The sequence below is a fragment of the Anarhichas minor genome, unplaced genomic scaffold, assembly GCF_050575085.1.
Source record: "Anarhichas minor isolate MPS153535 unplaced genomic scaffold, ASM5057508v1 ptg000003l, whole genome shotgun sequence".
Classification (NCBI taxonomy): Eukaryota; Metazoa; Chordata; class Actinopteri; order Perciformes; family Anarhichadidae; genus Anarhichas; species Anarhichas minor.
In genome coordinates this window covers 12881258-12900995 of record NW_027466449.1, presented here as the reverse complement: position 1 = coordinate 12900995, position 19738 = coordinate 12881258, and the positions used below count along the sequence as shown (strand labels likewise).

The following is a 19738-nucleotide window of genomic DNA, read 5'->3' as shown; positions in this document are numbered from 1 at the left end:
ACATTTCCAGACAACTATGTATAATGATCTTACAATTTCTACAAGACAACCGATGCTGGGAAATAGACCGAAAACTGAAACAAACAAACAAACATGAGGGCAAACACAGAGGTGACAACTGATCAATAAGTCATTACGAGTTAAGAAAAAAAAAAGAAAAAAAAAGTACAAAAAGAATAAAAAAAGAAATCAGTAAGATTTCAGTGACACTTAACCTTTCTGCAATAAAGATACGTATGTACATTTCACAGGGGATTTTGCATGGGTATATAATTTTATTCTTCATCACATAACATAAGCACATGACAAATTTGCTCTATTTCCAATGGTGCTTGCCAAAATAAACACAAACATCTGATTTCATTGCACCAACTTTTTGTCAAGATGACAAATGGCAGTGTGTTACAGCTATTTCAGCTAAAATACAGATTGTTGCTGCTGTGTGCTGATTCAGATTTGATAATAAGTAAACTATTGGATTAAACATGGGGATCAGATGATCTCTTACTACTCAGTCTCACTCTGTCTCTTCTTTACTCCACCTGCAGCTGAAAGCATGCATGGTCCGGTCCAATGTGTTGAAGGTTCTTTGGTGTAAATGTAGTTTGTGGGAAACACAATGGGACATCCTTTATTTTTAATAATTATTTTTCATTTATTAACTTGTTTAAACGGACTAAAACTCGTCCTAACTGAAGGTAAAATGAAATCCCTGACAAGCAGATCCGTTGAGATTATTTGATCAGTAGAGCTCAAAGAAATGGTTAATTAATCAATTAGTCGATTGAAAGAAAATTAATTGGCGACTACTTTGATAATCAAATGATCCCTTTTTAAGCAACAATGGGATCGTTTGCTGCTGTTTATCTGTTTTGTACCACTGTAATGTGAATGTTTTGGACCAGACACAAATGAAAACACTGTGATGGCCGTATTTTACTATTTTCCAACATTTTACAGACTATGCGATTAAATCATTAATTGGGAAACTATTAAACAGAATACCATATGGTGGAAATAATCATGTGTGCAGCCCTAGTACAACTTCATAACTTTTGATTTTAAGTATGCTTTTAAGTGTCTGATATACAAAAAACTATTCAAGTTGCTCAGATTCAATTGTCATTTTCAGATAAATCCAGACCAAAATGCACATGAACATCTGGGCTCCCAACGATAATCAACCAAACCTGAATGAAGCTGGTCAGACCTCTAATGAGTCATATCTGCGACTTGTTTGGGCAGAATGGTTTTGAGAAGAATTGCTTCCGGGATTACTGTGACAACTTATCGGAGGAAGTGACACAGATTTCAAAAAATTAAAAAAGGAAAAAATGTACTGAATATACAGTAGGAATATTAAGTAAAACTTTACCAATAAAATAATGATCAATTCCCGTACAGTTGAAGAAAACAAGACTTTAGGGAACAAGGGAGTCATAATGAATGAATTACCTTTTGTATATGTTCGTACTGGGAACCTTCAGGGTACACAAAACATAAGTTTGGGAATAAAACAACATTGATATTCTGCAGAATTTTTTACAGTAATATAGTATTTCATAGTTAGGATAAAACTGCGAGGGGACAGTGAGGTAAGAAAACTCAGATGGAGGGGTTATTGACAAACAAACCAATGTGTTATGTTCCCAAAATGACCACAGAGCTGTTTTTACTCTTTAATTGTACTAATAAATGTTGCTTTGGTGGGACAACTGTCTTCATATTGGAAGAATATTGTTACGGTGAAATATTTTATACCATAATTACTTTATAGGTTCTGGAGAGTATTAGTGTTCCCAGTACCCCATAGATGCCCAGTATTAACAAAAATATACAGTACTTTTGTAGTTGGTTAGCAGGGTTCTTGTTTTCTTTCACTGTACCTATTTATGTATCTGTAAGAACTTTAGAGTATTTTCTTTTTACCTAATGCATAAAACAAAATTATACTGTAAAACAGGGGCTATATTCTTAGGTGTTACAAAATATAAGAGCAGAAAATCCCATTAATTACAATACCATCACGATACATTTACTTGTGAGCAGCACTGATACATTATTACTTGATATAAGATAGATTACAAGAATACATCAAGGACATTATAATGACACGATTGGGCATTTGATGGCATAACTGATAAAGTATTGTCATACAAGCTCTCTAGACACACAAAAACATCCCCACAACAATATAACAGTAATTTATTAATTACTCCAACCAGGTGGTCCAAAGAGAGCATGTTCACCCTCTTTTGTAAAGTACAGTAAGCTCAATAGGAATGTAACACCACAAATGTCAGCCTCGTGGTGGAGCTAGAGGAAAAGTCATTGTCAAAAGACAGATTATTTGTTGTTTGCTTCAAACATTAACGTTTAACTGAAATATAGCACAAAACAAAATATCAGTTGGTATTTGTCTCCACCCAGTGGCTGTTCCTGCTCTGGTCACACTCTCCTTCGATATTAAACCATTTATTTTCTCTGCAGGACATAAAAAACAAAACACACCCCTCATTGCTGCTAGAGGGCGTTATAAACACCTGCAGCAGGATCAAGCTGGACATCATAACCTGTCTTTCAAACACATCATTTCATTTTTATCAAATAATCCTCAAGAGTTTGTATTAAAGCAAATATAGCTAGCTGTATATTGGCCTTTACTAGGAACATTGTGGTAATACTGTGCCTTTGAGGTCATGCATTTGGGGGATTTAAATGATATACTGGGTATATTATAGGCTGATCTAGTATCTTAAGGGTGAATATTAATATAATACATATATACGTATATATATAATATAATATAATATACATTTTGACAACTTGAAGGCCAACCAACAAAATAGATAAACTGAAAAATATCCATGATAAATAATTATTATAAATAATTTAATAAAATGAACCAGAGTTTTATTCCTTGCAGAGTGGAGAAGGCTTTGAACCATCATTTATTCACAAAATGGCAGACAATAAGAATAGATAATAGTTATACTTTATTTTTTGGAATATATGAAGGAGAGAAACTAGAAGTGTGACCTCATTAAATCCAAAGTAGAGCCACAACTGACTTTTTTATGATCGATTGGTTTGGGTTTATTATAAATTTGTGATTTAGGGATATACAAAATGAATTGATTGAACAAAAAAATAAACAAGGATCATATAACTCAACTAAACTAATCATTCTTCGATGGTATTATATAGTATATTTCTATACAGACATTGGTCTGTCTTATGTGTGCTTTTATTTTGGAATCTATAACAGCGAGTCTCGTTTCCTCCTGATCCAGGGTCAGCTCAGACTGCTTCACTGTGTGAACCGTGTCACGTGATAGAAACATGACACCTGGTTCATTTGCGAAACTTGTATCGGTTGTACTTTGTCCTCAGACAGTTTCCCCCATGCCCCCCCCCTCCTCCTCCCTCACCCTCACCTGTCAGGTGGGTCAACTTTTCACTCGGAGTGACGATGTTCAACATATGTGTCCAGCCTGCCGGATGCTCGTGCTCTCCGGAAACTCCTCAGTGAAAATTTAACACAGGGAAGTGAGGAGGAGAACAAAGTGAACCATATTATGACCGGAATGTAGCTGCTTGTTCCGTTTGGTGTTTTGGAAGTTTTGAACAGATTAAAGAGACTATTAATGTCACAGAAGAAGAAGAAGATGTTTTCCTTCCTGCGGTCAGGTGAGTGTGTCTCAAGCAGTGTTGTAATTAAATCCAGCAGTGATGAATTGTAACATTCACTCATGTGCTGTAGATACAAATCTGAGGTAGGCCTACTTGTATTTTACTTGTTTCATTGTATGCTGTTTTATTACTTCTACTTCTACATTTAACTCGTGTAGCGTACTTGTTAACCAACAATTAAATAATTATTAATACAAATTAAGATTTTACGACAAAATGATTTAAATTATTGTTTTTAGTCCAAAAAGGTAAGATCATCCAATGTTTTACAAAAAAGCAAATATTAGACTTTTTTTTTTTTTTTTAAGAATATTAATTTGTGTGTAAGAAATTGCATATATATATAATTGTGTTGCACAATTTGTTATCTATAAATATATTTAACAGCTGATGCTCCTTATTTTGCTAAGATTTCTAATGCATGACTTTTACTTGTGGCAGAGTATTTTTACATTTTAGTGTCGGTAGTTTTACTTCATCCACAGTTTATAATCTTCTTATCAAATGTTGAGATGTGACTTTCTCCTCGCATGTCCCTTGATAAAACATTTAACATATGATTTATAGTGTAACAACAGTTCCGATTGACCTCCTCATTCTTAATGGCATCCATAGTTTCCATTGGTTTATAACATAACATCCCCCATAAAGTTCTTAAAGGAACATATTACTGTTTTGTTGAAGTGATGCTGGCTTATCAACAGAGAACACAGAAGTCCTAGATTTCACTCCATATTAGGCTAATTGGTTGCAATCTGTTTGATTGCACTTCTATTTAGATATTTGCACCATTAAAGTATAATAGCAACTAAAATGGGCCCTAATCTTGTGGTTCTGGGCTTGTAGAGGATGTCAGGGTGTCAGAATCTAATTTTAAAACCTCATGAAGTTTGTATTTTTCTTCATTAATTGATTAATAGTTGAGTCTGCACTCAGAGGCCACTCTAGGCCACTCGAATGCAATCCCATTAAACAGCTCAGCCATAGATTCCACCTTTACAAAGTTAATAATGTGCAGTTTTGAATGCCACCATCAGAGTTTTAATTTCTCGATATAGGTTGTTGAACTGGACTAAATAATATGTAAACACGTTCTTAATGTTCTTCCCCCCTCACGTTTACATTGGAGACACCTCTTACATTCAGTCCAGATCAACATCAATGCAAACTTCAACCTCAATCATCTTAGATAAGACTAAGATAAGTGCTGAGACAACGAAATGCACTTTAGCGTCTAAACAGAAGTACAAAAAGCAATTTTATAAAATGTCAAAACAAAAAAGAGATTTACTGGAACAATGGATTATAATTTTTCATTTATGAATGTGTGAAATCACTTGAATGTTGCAGCTGGTAAAGCTGGGGCTCATTTGGAGTACTTTACATTGGCGGGTATTTTATAATATTACATCAGAATTTAATAGTTCATGATATTTTGTATTATTCTAAATCAGCAAAGTAACAAAAGCTGTGAAATAAATGTGGAGGAGTAAATACGACAATATATGCCCCCAAATTGTAGTGGTGTAAAAGAAATTCCTCAACCTCAAAATTGGACTTAAGTACAGTACTTGAGTATCTGTACTTAGTTACTTTCCACCACTGTCATGCACACACAAGTGACCACTTAGAAACCCAAAATACTGTCACTGCAAAGGTGGCATTATTATTACTTTGCAAAGAAGGCCTGTGACTGACAATAATGATTATCTTTGCACTTCTTTCTGATGGTTCTCTGTGTGTGAAGGATTTTGTTCTGTGCACCTAAATCTTTTAAATCTCATTATAATAACCTGTTTGCTTCCAGTCAGAGACCCCCCTCCTGAGAGCATCCACATCTCCTCTCTGCCTCCCAGTGTTCCCACAGATCAGGAGCCAGAACAGACTGGAGGACAAGGTGAGGATGTTTGTTTTGTCGTCACTTTTTGTTGTGTGTCAGGAGAGGTGGCTCCCCTGACACACAACAAACTCATTGTATCACTGATGTATCTCTGTTCATCCAATACTCTTCATCTGGCTGCCTTCACTTACCAAGAACTTGTCACCGTGCAGCTATATTTAGAGCATTATCCTAGTTGTTAGCGATTGTCCGTCACTTTGATCCAGACTGAAATATCTCTCGAGAACTATCTGATGGATTGCCATGAAAGTTACAATCACAGAGGCAATTCAGAGTTTTTAACAAGGGAAAAGAAAAAAGCACTGTACCGTATTTTCCGCACTATAAGGCGCACTTAAAAGCCTTTAATTTTCTCAAAAAACGACAGTGCGCCTTGTAATCCGGAGCGCCTTATATATGGATCAATTGGTTAATTGGTTGATCCATACTGGTTGTACACGGCGCTCTGTCAAAATGTTTCAGTACGACTGGTAAACTACAAAGCCGCACCGCGGTAAACACCGGTACTGTGCTTACTCCTAGTCCAACACCACTTGTGTGTATAAAGACCCCAAAATGGCACCTTTCAAGAGACACGCTTACGACGCTATTCTATTCTATGCGCCCTATATATAAAAACAGTTCTAAAATAGGCCATTCATTGAAGGTGCGCCTTATAATCCGGTGCGCTTTATAGTGCGGAAAATACGGTAGTTATTTTTAACAAACAATAACAATAAAAAAACAGAAATAAATCAATTAAGATCAAATCAAATAAGAGTACTAGATGAATTAGCACTCTGCTAATGAACAGAGACGACGTCTTTACAATATTTTTGCTGTCATCAAATGTGTAAATGTGCTGGAGTCATTCACTGTGCGTTTACTGCCGTGTATGATCTGTGTGTGACATGAATCACGCACAAGCACTTTGATAACCCAAAGTTATTATCATTGTTGTTGTTGTTATTATTTATTTGTCTATTATTGTAGAATTTCTTCTTCTTGTTGTTGTTTCTTATTGACCATATCATTTATCATTTTAAAGAGGTGAGAGAGCCAGGGCAGATGCATTTCATTGCATTTGAATGTAAAACATTGAAACTGTTTAATGTATATGACAATAAACCTGAACTCGAGTCCTTGTGGGGATTAGTTCTTGTTATTTCACCATGTTTTCTGTCACATTTCAGCCGATGACATGGAGGAAGAGAAAGCAGTGATCCAGACCACACACACACACGGAGCGTCCGCCCCCTCCCCCTCGGTCTTCCTCCAGAAACAGAATGAGCCTGTTTCGAGTACTTACTTTGAACAGAGGGTCCCTGTTCCTGAGGAGGACAGCGAGGTAATCCATGAGTCCATGAAAAGGGCCAAATAAGAAAGCCTGTATTAAAAGTCATGACAATTTCCAGTTTAGACCGCTGTTTGCTTTTGATAGGTTGATAACCATCAGCATGCAGTATAGTATGTAAAGATGTCAGTGTCACAGCTTGTGTTTCTGTATCCTATAGGGGGGGTTTAGTTTCTGCAAGCTGTGGGCCTTCAGTGGGCCGGGGTTTCTGATGAGCATAGCCTACCTGGACCCAGGTAACATCGAGTCTGACCTGCAGTCTGGTGCTAAAGCTGGCTTCAAGGTAACTAAAGTAATGCTTGGACGACAATAACTGACACTGACTGTTGTGTTCACTTTATTCTTGGTTGATTAGGAATGACTTGATGTGTGCTTGAATGAATTTGCATGATATTAAGTGGATATTTTTTGATACAACACCATATGATTACATAAAATAATCAAACTGTGTTCTACTGTTATGTGTCACATGAGGCAAAGCTCTTCATGTGTTAAGCAGAAACTTCAATAACTAGTTTAGTTTATAATTAGGTAATGCTTTATTTCTGTCCTTTGATGTTTCATGAAAAAGCTACACATCTGTTATAGTTAAAATAGAGACAAAGCGGGTCACCTGAGGTAAACATATAATCCAACATATATGAAGAATAAAGTTTCCAGAAAACACTATTAACTACTAAAGTAACTTAAAAAGCAGTCTCTGTTTTCCTTATAGTTAAATTTACACCACAATTCAACCAAATTACATAGTTCTGTTAGGAAATAATGTATCCCTAAAATAAAGCTTTACCTTTAATTGCAGATGTCTCAGAAACATTCATTTGGACAGCAAAAATAATTTCACTGACAGTCAATAAACAATTCTATTGGATTTACAGCCCTACTGCTGCTAAAATCTGTGAAAACAAATATTACCTACAACTGTCACTTCCAATCACATAATGCTATTACAGTAGTAGTTGTAGACCTGACAGGATAAGATTGGTTTGCATGTTGTCGGCATGCCTTTAAACAGGAAAGACTGTACATAATGTGGGCTGGGTTATAATTATAAGCTGCTGGAAATAACTTGACTGGTAGGATAACAATGTAATTCAACAAGTTGAAAAATGACACAACTTCCTAGCGATCACTTCATTGTGTCCTTAATCACTGCCAGACATGCAGCTTCCCTCTCACTCTGCTGTTTGTAATCTGTCACCATTCAGTCAAGTAAACTATACTAACAATAATACTTCTCGAAGGACAGGTCACTTTCATTCTATCTCAAACTGGCTCGACATTAGAGAGTCTCACGGTACTGCAGGTCAAAGTTTAATAAAGGGGAACTTTGTCCTGCAAACACTGGAAGCACATTCCTGAAGTCGTTAGTCACAGGAGCTTTGAATAAAGTGAATGAGAGGTGGAGTGAATATTCACAGAAAGTGACCGAGCCCCCAGCCTGAAAGCCTGACTGTCCAGTTTTCCAGTTAAGGCTGCAAAATATTAGCAAATCAAATCAAATTATTTGTGTCTATAAAGTACTTAACGTCCCAATATTGTTGGGATGAATCTACTCTGGAAACAGCTAAAGCGTTTTTTAAAACACTTTAGTGTTAAAAGAAAGACAAGAGAACTGTCCCAGACAATATCTGGTCTTCTATCAGGATATTATTATTGTGTTGAAACAGAGTCGCACATGAGTGAAAGTTAAACTTCCCTAGCAGCATGACGTAAGAACTAAACACTTCATTCATCTTTTTGAGATTTTTCACATTAAAAAATAACTGAAGTATGCAACATCTGAAATGACCAATCGCATGTAATGTTATGTAAACCTGTAAAGTTTGAGTGAGGAATTCAAGTTGTAGGAAGGACTTGAGAATGTGTCAAGAAATGATTGCACAAATTAGACTCGGACTAACTCTTCATTAAGCCGTCTAATTAAAAAAATTTTGTAGCGACCTTAGTCCACAGAGAAACCACATGTCCAACAAAAAACCAGCTACATCTCTTCTTGTTTTTCGCCCTCTTTTCAGTTGGCAAACAGCAAAACTGCCTCGGCTATATTTAAATATAAAATAATAAATCACAGAGAAAGTCAGAGATGACAGAAAGTTGTTTTCACTTCATTCCTCTTGCTGTCTGTGATTACTTTGTGTTATAATGCAGCCAAATTCACAATATATTTGTTCTCATTTATAAATTTTTCTCTTTCAGAAAACTGAACGAGTAGTTGATAGTGATTTAATCGTCTTTGATTAACAAGCAGTCACAACAGAGCTGCTGCGCTGATGAAATAATTTCATAATCGGGACATTGTCTGATGAAATCAACATAAATCCAGGTCGATGACAGCAGCTCCTTGAAACTGTTCTGCACACTCAACTGCAGGAGGTAAAGCAGTTGAAAGAAATCGTTTACTTGGTAGGAAGTTCAAGGCAGAGTTCAGCAACGGGGCAAACAAAGTAGGCGAGAGGCAGGCGGACCTGAGAACGAAGGCTGAAACGCCAAGAGTGGGTAGTACATTAATCGATCTGGCAAAAAAACGGAGTGATCGCAGAGAAGATTTGAGGCGACAATAAGTCCCTCTTAACTTTTCAGAGAAACTCAGAGCACAATCGTTTGGTGAAAGCTCTGTTTTTCCCGTACACACTGAAACACAAAGCCAGCAGTTAAAGACACTGTGGCAAAGCCCTGTTTTTGTGTGAGAAAAAAAGTAAGAGTTGAAACAAAGAGGAAAGAATGTACAGATTCTTGACACTAATGGGCTGTAGGCCGTCGTAAAAGCCACACAAATCAGGTTGTACAAACTTGCCTAGAACAAAATCAAAATCACCAAGCAGTGTACTCGCATAGCAGCTGCTGAGTTGCTGAGAGGTACAGCAGTGTGTGAACTGGTAGTTCTGTTAGCAGTTAGCCAAACACACTGTTGTTTTTATCACTGTGTCTCTAAGCGCAGAGTAGCAGCTGGTGGTCGCTGCTCTTAACCGGCCCAGTGAGTGAGGAGTCAGCAGTCAATGGCAGTATAAAACAGGCCGTAAAAGGTGTTTTTGAGAAAGTGTGAGTCACCGCAACGACGAGAGTTCCTTGAGTATGCATGCAGCCATAACTGGCCACCCAAAATTATTTCAAATAGTTTGCTGCAGCAGAATGCGAGATTTGCCGCGGACAGACACAGAGGTGCACACTCACTCACGAACGCATGGATGCACGCAAACACGAATGGCATGATTAAAATGTCTGCCATGAGAAAGGTCTGTTGATATAATAAATGTGTAAATAAAATTAGCAAAACATTCACAAGACTTTCTTCACAGGTTAACAGAGGTGGATTTACAAGTATAAACTCTTGAATTATTTGTTAACGTCATTTCACAAACGTATTGACCCTCATTTGAGCTCATGAAGAGGGCCAATTAACAGACGATGCCTGTCTCTTGTTCTGGTCTTGTCAGCTCCTCTGGGTGCTGTTGACAGCCACCATCACCGGTCTGCTGCTGCAGCGGCTGGCGGCTCGGCTCGGCGTCGTCACCGGGATGCACCTGGCCGAGGTCTGCAACCGCCAGTACCACACGGTGAGATATCAGTAATCTCTGCTGTTTCCATGAAATATCTACAGCGCCTGCTAACACTCACTGTGGTCGCTGTTTTCATTAATGATAAGCTTCCCCAATAATCAGCAGCAATGCAGAAATGATCTAACTGGGAGGCTATAAGCAGAAGTAGCGCTTGGAAATAGTTTTCAAAACTGAGAAAATATGTTTACATTTAAATCCAGAGTGACTTGTAAATTATCGTGTAAAAATGCCTCCGCTTCCTGAAGTGGAACTGTTAACCACATGGCTGAAAAAACATGTGACCAGCCCTTTTGTTCTCTGGAGCTTAACTGCTGTGTTTCTGCTGGACACATTTTAAGAGGCTCCAATGCATGTGAGCAACAATTACAGGGAGCGGCATGAAAGTAGCATTTTCTGATTGCCCAGTCGGTCCAGTCAGTGTTCATGTACATAATCTAGTTTAAAGTTTAAAGCTGTGAGCATTTCACTGACTATGAATTAAAAAGGGACCAATGCAAGGCACTAATTAGTGTTATTTATATCACTGAATTTCCTTGAAAACCATTTGAATTTATGTGGTTTTAATTTTTTTAAATTGTACAATTTTAATTATTTAGCTTCAGATATTCAGATTCAGACACAATTCAAGTGTTTCCAGTGACTCACCTGATCTTTTCTTCAAACTGTAACCTGATAGAACGGAGGTCTGACCAGCTTCATTCGACTCGGTTGATTATCTTTTAGAGCCCAGATGTTCGTGTGAATTTCTCATCTTGAATATTGGTGAATCTGTTGTTAGTTTGGTGTGTTTTTCTCTAAATAATCACACCTGTGTCGTCTGTCCAGGTGCCTCGTATCATCCTGTGGTTGATGGTGGAGCTGGCGATCATCGGCTCAGACATGCAGGAGGTCATCGGCTGCGCCATCGCTTTCAACCTTCTTTCCTCCGGCAGGTAATGTGAACAGACACAACATCCATTTTTTGGCTGCTGGGCCGGGGTCCACTAACTATTCAGATCCTTAAGTACAAGTACTAATACCACACTGTTAAAATACTCTGTTCCAAGTAAAAGTCCTGCATTGAAAATATTACAGTTAAAGTATGTAAGTATAATCAGTAGAATGTTATTTACTTATTAAAAGTAGAAAAATGTCCCCTGTGACTGTCATACTATTTTAGATTATATTATTATTACTCCTGCATTAATGTAAAATAATTTTACTGTAGTAGTTGATTGAGTTGGTTTTAACTAATAATTATTTTCATTATGGATCAATCTGCTGATTATTTTCTCCATTAACCAATTGATTGTTTGGTTTGTTGTTTAACCAGAGCTCAAAGTGACATCTTAACTACATTTATTTTGTCCGACCAGCAGTCCAAATCTCAATATTATTAATATATATATTCAATTCAATATATTGAAGTCATTAGAAAAATTAAAAGGAAAAGTGGCAAATCTTCACATTTGTGAAGCTGTAACCATGACATGTTTTTGAACGGAAAAAGACTTAAACGATTAACAAAATAGTTGCCAGTTAATCAACTAACTGACTAATTGTTTCAGCTGCACTTGTATATACTGTTGGTTCAAAGTTTAATTCATAAGAAAAAACTGTTCATCATATTTTACAAGCTCTTCTGTTTTGTAAAAATCTTAATTTATAAAGTAACTAAAGCTGTCAGAGAAATGCAGGGAAGTAAAAACAATATTTTAAGTTTAAAATGGCAAAAAAAAGTAAAGTACAAGTACCTCAAAACTGTACTTTGTTACATTCCACTACTGCCTCTGGGACGGAGTCACAGTTTGATGAGCGCTTTAAAAATGTCTTGATTACCTCTTGTGTGTGTGTGTGTGTGTGTGTGTGTGTGTGTGTGTGTGTGTGTGTGTGTGTGTGTGTGTGTGTGTGTGTGTGTGTGTGTGTGTGTGTGTGTGTGTGTGTGTGTGTGTGTGTGTGTGTGTGTGTGTGTGTGTGTGTGTGTGTGTGTGTGTTCACCCATAGGATCCCCTTGTGGGCTGGTGTCCTCATCACGATCATCGACACGTTTGTCTTCCTCTTCTTAGACAAGTATGGTAGGTTGTGGTCGTGCTCTTACAGGGAAATATGTCGCCACAACAACAATAAATATAACATCCTCATTTCTGTCTCTGCAGGCCTGAGGAAGCTGGAAGCCTTTTTCGGTTTGCTCATCACCATCATGGCCATCACCTTTGGATATGAGGTACAAGCATTCCCATATCTGCAGACAGGGCTGAGTAGAACATGTTTTCCTAAACATTTCTCCTCCACCCATATCTATGTTTTTCTGGGTGTCACTTGAGGGTTGCAGCAATGAATTTGCCCTCAAAGAGTTGGAATAAGGAAGTATAACAATAAAAAACAATTAAAGTACTTCATTGTGACTTGATGAGATCTTAGCTTGATGTCTCGGGTATGTTTTTAAACTGGGTTTGACTTAATCTTCTCACATCAGATCTAAGACGGCTTTATGAAACAGTTTAATCCTGTTTGTTTGTTCAAAACAGGCTTTTTACAATAAGACTTCCTTTTCTGAAGCAACTTTGTGGTCACACTGTGTATCCAAATCTGGACTGATTATTATCGTCTTATCATTAACATCTACATGCACTGCTTTCCCTTTGGCAGTATGTGACGGTGAGTCCAGACCAAGGCCAGCTGCTGAAGGGGATGTTCATGCCGTACTGCGAGGGCTGCGGGCCCGTTCAGCTGGCTCAGGCCGTCGGCATCGTGGGAGCCGTCATCATGCCTCACAACATTTACCTCCACTCTGCTCTTGTCAAGGTGCGATCAACTGCTGGATGTCTATGGCATTCCCCCTTTGTTTTAATCAACTTTATGAAACTTGTATCAACAAAACATCATAACTGTCCAAATGTCCTCTCAGTCTCGAGAGGTGGATCGGTCGAACAAGAAAGAAGTAAAAGAGGCCAACAAATATTTCTTCATCGAGTCGACCATCGCGCTGTTTATCTCTTTCCTCATCAACGTGTTTGTGGTGGCTGTCTTTGCGGAGGGTTTCTATGGACGCACAAACCAAGAGGTGGTGAGTATCTCTGCACCCGCTCTCATAATCTAAGAAGAGTGACATTTCATGACGTCTTTTAGAAGGTAAAAATTGTGTGCGTTTCTTTTCTTTGGCTGCTTTGATACAGACGTGTGTTTTTTTTATTTTTATTCCAGTACAGCGTCTGCAATCAAACAGGAAGTCCTCATTCACATCTTTTCCCTTTGAACAATGAAACTCTAGAGGTGAACCTCTACAAAGGGGTAAGTTCAGCTCAGTAAATTAACTTGAGGTAGGATTTTGTTGATTGAGCAATATCAATTAAATCAGTTACAAGGCTCTCGTCAGCTGTTAAGTAGTGGAGGCAGATTTATAAAAGAACGCTCAGAATTGAAGCCACAGAGACGGAGATAACTAATAACTAATTTATCTCATAACTTCAGCTACTTTTCAGATTCTGATTGATAACACAATATAAAATCAACAAATGAATAATGATGGAATGTACTTTTTGTATTTTTACTCAAGATTTTAGAATGCAGGACATTTCCTTGTACTAGAGTATTTCTACACTGTGGTTACTCTTACTTAAGTAAAAGATCTGACTACTTCCTCCACCATTGAGTACAAGTTAATCTCCAAAAACCCTGCCTACACAACCCAGAAACATCCCAGTTTGGAATGCAGGTTTTCGCAAAGTTAATAAATATTACAAGATAAAATATGTTATGCTCTCTACCAACTCCTGAGGGAAATATCTGTCTCTGTGTCTGCTGAGCAAGTTGAGTACTTGTCAAAACAATGAGATGAAAGATGCTAAAACGCTCTTAAGTTGAAGTAAAAGTGATACTTCTCTGTAGTTTCTTCATTATGAGTGACCCCTTTCACATTTCATTCCTCTCCTGTTTTTATTGCGCAGCGTGGGACTTTACTGGTGAGTTTAACGCCGCTGTTGAGTTGACCAGCATCTGTGTTCGCGTGTCTGTTTTCAGGGAGTGGTGCTCGGCTGTTTCTTTGGCCCGGCAGCGCTCTACATCTGGGCCGTGGGGATCCTTGCAGCTGGTCAGAGCTCCACCATGACTGGAACGTACTCCGGCCAGTTTGTCATGGAGGTTAGTGGAAGAGGGAGGAATCAGCCGTGTGCACAAAAACACACATGTAACACAGTGGAAATGTCAGCCCTGTTGTTTAACTTCATCACCATCAAACATCAGACAGTTGTTTTACCCATTTAGTTCTTTAGTTGTGGCCTAGTTTTGGTACCTTTACATCAAAATGTCTTTGTGGAATCATGCTTTATTAATTTGAGCGAGGTAAAGATATGCACACTGTTTGCTTTGCTGTCACAAAGAAGTGCAGTTCTCTTGTAAATGTCACAGAACGATGTGTTTTCCTGTCCTCAGGGTTTCTTGAACCTGCGCTGGTCGCGTTTTGCTCGGGTGTTGTTGACCCGCTCCATTGCCATCACTCCCACCCTGCTGGTGGCCATCTTCCAGGACGTGCAGTACCTGACGGGCATGAATGACTTCCTCAACGTGCTGCAGAGCATGCAGGTCAGGCTAACGTGAAAGCTTGTTCACTGGCAGCTTCACCAACATCTCTCCACCTTCACTTGCCTCATCTTTCCTGCATATCACCATTTACTTCACCCTTTGTTCTCATTCTTTCAATCAAAAAGGAGCACATTAATATGATTCAAATACTTTATTCAAGCAAATAGGACTGAGTTAAATAACTGGCTCCACTTTGGAATAGCCACATTTTGGATCTCACGGTCTAATACATTTCTTGTTCTTGTTTTTAATCATGTAGCCACAATAATAAAAGCTTTTTAACTGTACTTTAACAAAGCAATGTGCCTTATACTTTGGGGGTTTCGGGGAATCCAATCCCTCTCAATAAGAAGAAATATCTGTTTTAACTGTTATTTGAAATACCTGTTCATTGCTGTCTTGAAATGGTATAAACTACATTTTAATATTATAACATATTCATTCTTCTCTCACAGTTGCCATTTGCCCTCATTCCCATCCTCACCTTTACCAGTATGCCATCTCTCATGAATGAGTTTGCCAACGGATTGTAAGTTTATCTACATCATAAAGACAAATGATAATTGTCTCTTCAAACACACTCATTCCTCTTTTCCCTGCAGAGTGTTTAAGATCGGAGGAGGACTCGTGATCGTGATCGTGATCGCCATCAACATGTACTTCGTCGTGGTCTTCGTGACCTCCCTCAACAGTGTGTGGCTGTATGTGCTGGCAGGATTCCTCTGCATAGCATACCTGACATTTGTGGGATATTTGGTAGGTAACATTAGGGTTGTTGCTTCACTGTGAAATTTAAAACTGGTTCCCGCGACTTAATCTTCAACTATAAGTGCAGTCAGAGTATGTCACAGAGCATGGTCACAAAACCAGAGAATGCTGTCTGGTCTGTTGATATTTACAATATTGTTGCTGCTTTTACCCGTCTGTTATTATTCTAATAACTGGGAAAATCCGACAACCCTTCTCATGCCAGGGGATTCGAAGATGGTTGAAAGTTTCAGGAAAAATCGGATAATGTTAGGGAAGTTTAAAACATCTTTTATATCTTATTATCCATGATCACTGGGATAAATAATTGACGTAGAGATGAAACAATTAGTTGATTAATAAATTAGTCAATAGAAAACATATCTGTCTTGATAATCAATCATTTTTTAAAGCAACAATGCCAAAAATGTCAATTTTAGGACTGTTGGTTGGACAAAACATCTTTGAAAAAACTCACTATTTTCTGGCATTTTATAGAACAAACGATTAATGGAGAATATAATAAGCAAATAATAAAAACAATCATCGTAATAGCGATAGTAGAATACAACATTTTCTTCAGTACTTCGCAGCAGTGATGGTAATTCTTTATAAATTTAAAGAAAAATAAAATATTGTTGCAACATAGTTCACCATTTGACATTGCATCTTAAACATATAATCTTATTTTATATTTTTTCATTAAAACCTGATGAGCTTCATAAACTTTCTGTACTGAACAACTGTTTGAATCCAATTAAGAACTAGATGGCAAATCATTTTGTGCAGTTAAATGCACTCAGCGATCGGGCAGAACCTTGGTGCCTTATCAGTATCTTCAGGGTCTATTCTGCATAATATTAGTGGGATTTTTAACCAATCCATGAGTTTTGATACTCTCATTAAGATGCGGACTCAATCATGTTTCTTTCACCCCAGAAACATAGCCAAATTTGGGTCTGTTGTGTTGAGAAATGAAAGGGAGATGCCAATAAATGCTTTTATCTCATCACATTTGGACTACTATAATTCTCTTTTTTACCTGCCTTTATAAAGCCTCCATACTCCATTTAACGAACCGTCCAAAATGCTCCCTTTAGGCTCATAACACGATCTAACAGATGGTCACACATTACGCCTAATTTAACCTCTGAACTGGTTTCTTGTTCATTTTAGAGTTCATTTTAAAATATTGGTGCTCACTTATAGAGCCAAGAATATCACAGACCTTCTGCACTCCAACACCACAACCTGAGCTCTTAAGTCCTCTACCCAGCGTTTTTTACATGTACCTCGGATACATTTTAAGCATCGGGGAGATTGTGCTTTCCAGTCGGCAGCCCTAAGCTGTAATAGTCTCCCAATAATCTTGATGTCTTTGGTCTCAATGGAAAAAATGCTAAAAACCCATCTGTTCAGGCAGGCATTGTAGCATGTGGCATTTTATGTTTTATCTTGTGCCTTTTCTCTCTTTTCCCCTTTCATCGTTTATTTGATTTTACTTTTTTTATTTTATTTTATTGACTGTGAAGCACTTTGTGACTGGTTTCTGTCAAAGGTGCCACATACATAAACGTTGATTGCATGCTTGCTCATACTGAATATGTGATGTTTGTCTGATCAATGGACTGATACATTTTTAATCTCTCTGTCTGTGCTGCAGGCGTGGTTGTGTCTGATAGCTCTGGGAGTTTCCTGCCTTGATCCGACCACCAGGAGAGGGAACGACACAACCATCCTGATCGAGCGGCGGCCAGAGTTTGACTCCTGAATCACATATGGACCTTTTTTTCAAAAGTGCAGCTGTGAGCAACCCGACGGTCTTCTCTTCCACCACATTTAGCCTCCTTTGCCTGTATTATTAATAATAATACAAGTTCAGAAATTAATTAAATAGATGTTTTTATTTAGTAAACAAGAAACTGGTATTGTCAATGTCTGTATCTTTAGTCACAGCCCAAATACTGATTTTACAAAACAATTAAGATATGTTTTGTCAACTTGACTGGTTTACAGGTGTGAATGAGGTTATACTGTAACGCTGGTTACAACTAGAGTTAAGTATAAACCTGATAGTTGCTAGATGGAGCGTACTGCTTCGTCTAGTCCACTTTAATGCCCGCCTTAACAGTAGGACAACTGAAGACTGAAAACAAAACGTGATACATCGCCTCAGAACTTAACCTCCCTGTTTTACATTATAACATTCTGACATTATTATTATTGCAGGCACGGTGCACCATGAAGGTCCCTTTCTAAACTACAAAACAGAATACGGTTAATTGAATTATGAAAACTCAATAAACATGAGAAAAATAAGGTAATCCACCAAATATAACTTGGCAAAAATAAATCTGTGTACGATGATGGAAAACCAGTAGAGACGATATGGCCTAGAATACCACATTTCTTAAGTACTTCGCAGCAGTAATATAAGTACATTTTCTAATGATATAATTAATTACCCAGATAATTAATACCTGGACCCAGATAACCAATGAAAAAACACAACAGATAAGCTATAATGACACAATGACTGTAATTTATAAGTGTGTAACATCTCTCGACAGTCAAATATATAAGACTTTTGTAAATCAAAACGAAGACTTTTGTTTGGGGAAACTGAATTCAGTGCACTTTAAGACTCCGTGCAGTCTCTCTTTTGAACACAGGGAGGCAGTGCAGGCCATCGAAGACACTCCTCTGATACAGTAAATGTCTCACCACCAGAGCTGAACAACAACACAACACATTAAATGACAAGGTGTGTTACATCACGTTTTATGAGTTGCATCACGTTTTCTGTTGTTGTTACAGCTGCACAGGAATAGCATTCTTCAAACAAATACAGTATCATTGGCTGCAGTGATTTGACTGCTATGCTCCTGTACAATCAGTTTAAATTTGACATGCCTGAGGTGGCGGTATGTCTGAAGATTTACAACTATTGTGCAACTGCAAGCAAGCACTGCTGGTTTCGGTGTTGCTTGAATTCCAGTCCTGAAGTGCTTCAGCATTTGCAAGCCCAGTAGAGGGACAGGTTTTTCTTTGCATTGTGGCGGGGAACTTTTTTCTTTTTTTTCTTTTCCTGTCATGGAGGCAGAGTTATGTAAGAGAGGAGAGTCTTCCCACCGCCCCTCTCTGTTTTTGTTTTTCTCAATGAGCCAATGTCTCCCTGCCTAGGCCTCACAGCCTGTCCAGTAGGCCCCTTTCCTGGAAACATAGCCTAGCAGAGGCCACTCAGGGGCAGGCCTGCAGAGGTGGGAGGGTAGAGGAGGCAGTGAGGGAGGGTGGGCGCTTCCAGCAAATCACATGATTGTAGACCCTACAGCCCCAGCCCTACTAGAGGCTCAGATGCTGCAAGTACATTTCAACAGCTAGTTTGTCATCAACATGATTGGATGTAGCAATGCATGGCAGAGTGCATGAGGCTGTGGATTCCCAGGTGTGATATGTAGAAATAGAACCACACCGCCAGATGGATGGATATGGAGTGTATTTGTATTTGTGTGTGTGTGTGTGTGTGTGTGTGTGTGTGTATGTGTAAGGGGTAAATGTTATTTTTGCCATTAATGTCAACATCTCCACAGATTTTTTTGACATTCAGTATAACTTGTTGAATAGTTTTGTACAGAATATTTCTGAATTGTTTCTCCCATATTTACAATTGATTTGCATTAATATGATATGATAAGCTATTTTAACAGTGTTGTATTTGTGTATTTGCTTTAATGTGTCAGCAAGTAACAGATTTGCAGATATAAGTCACTGATATGTTTTTGCAAAAAGATCTCCGTGATGAATTTGTAATAGCAAAAGCCCCGTGTTGTTGTATTACTGTTGCCTGCCAGAACTGACAGATTTTTATGAATTTCAATCATAAAAATCATTAAATTCGTTATCTAATTGTAAACAATCCCAGTGAACAAACAATAAACTACAGCA

General features: G+C 38.0%; 1 protein-coding gene across 1 annotated transcript; it reads left to right on the top strand.

Moving 5' to 3' along the window:
• Positions 1 to 3387: 3387 nt before the first annotated feature.
• Positions 3388 to 19738, top strand: LOC142956887 (natural resistance-associated macrophage protein 2-like). Its single transcript, XM_076098664.1, has 16 exons — positions 3388 to 3690; positions 5501 to 5590; positions 6766 to 6920; positions 7087 to 7209; positions 10364 to 10483; positions 11312 to 11418; positions 12470 to 12540; positions 12622 to 12689; positions 13115 to 13270; positions 13374 to 13532; positions 13670 to 13756; positions 14486 to 14605; positions 14897 to 15046; positions 15502 to 15575; positions 15649 to 15802; positions 17457 to 19738. Exons 1-16 carry the CDS (start codon positions 3648 to 3650, stop codon positions 17562 to 17564), a joined length of 1785 nt encoding a protein of 594 aa, XP_075954779.1. The 5' UTR covers positions 3388 to 3647; the 3' UTR covers positions 17565 to 19738.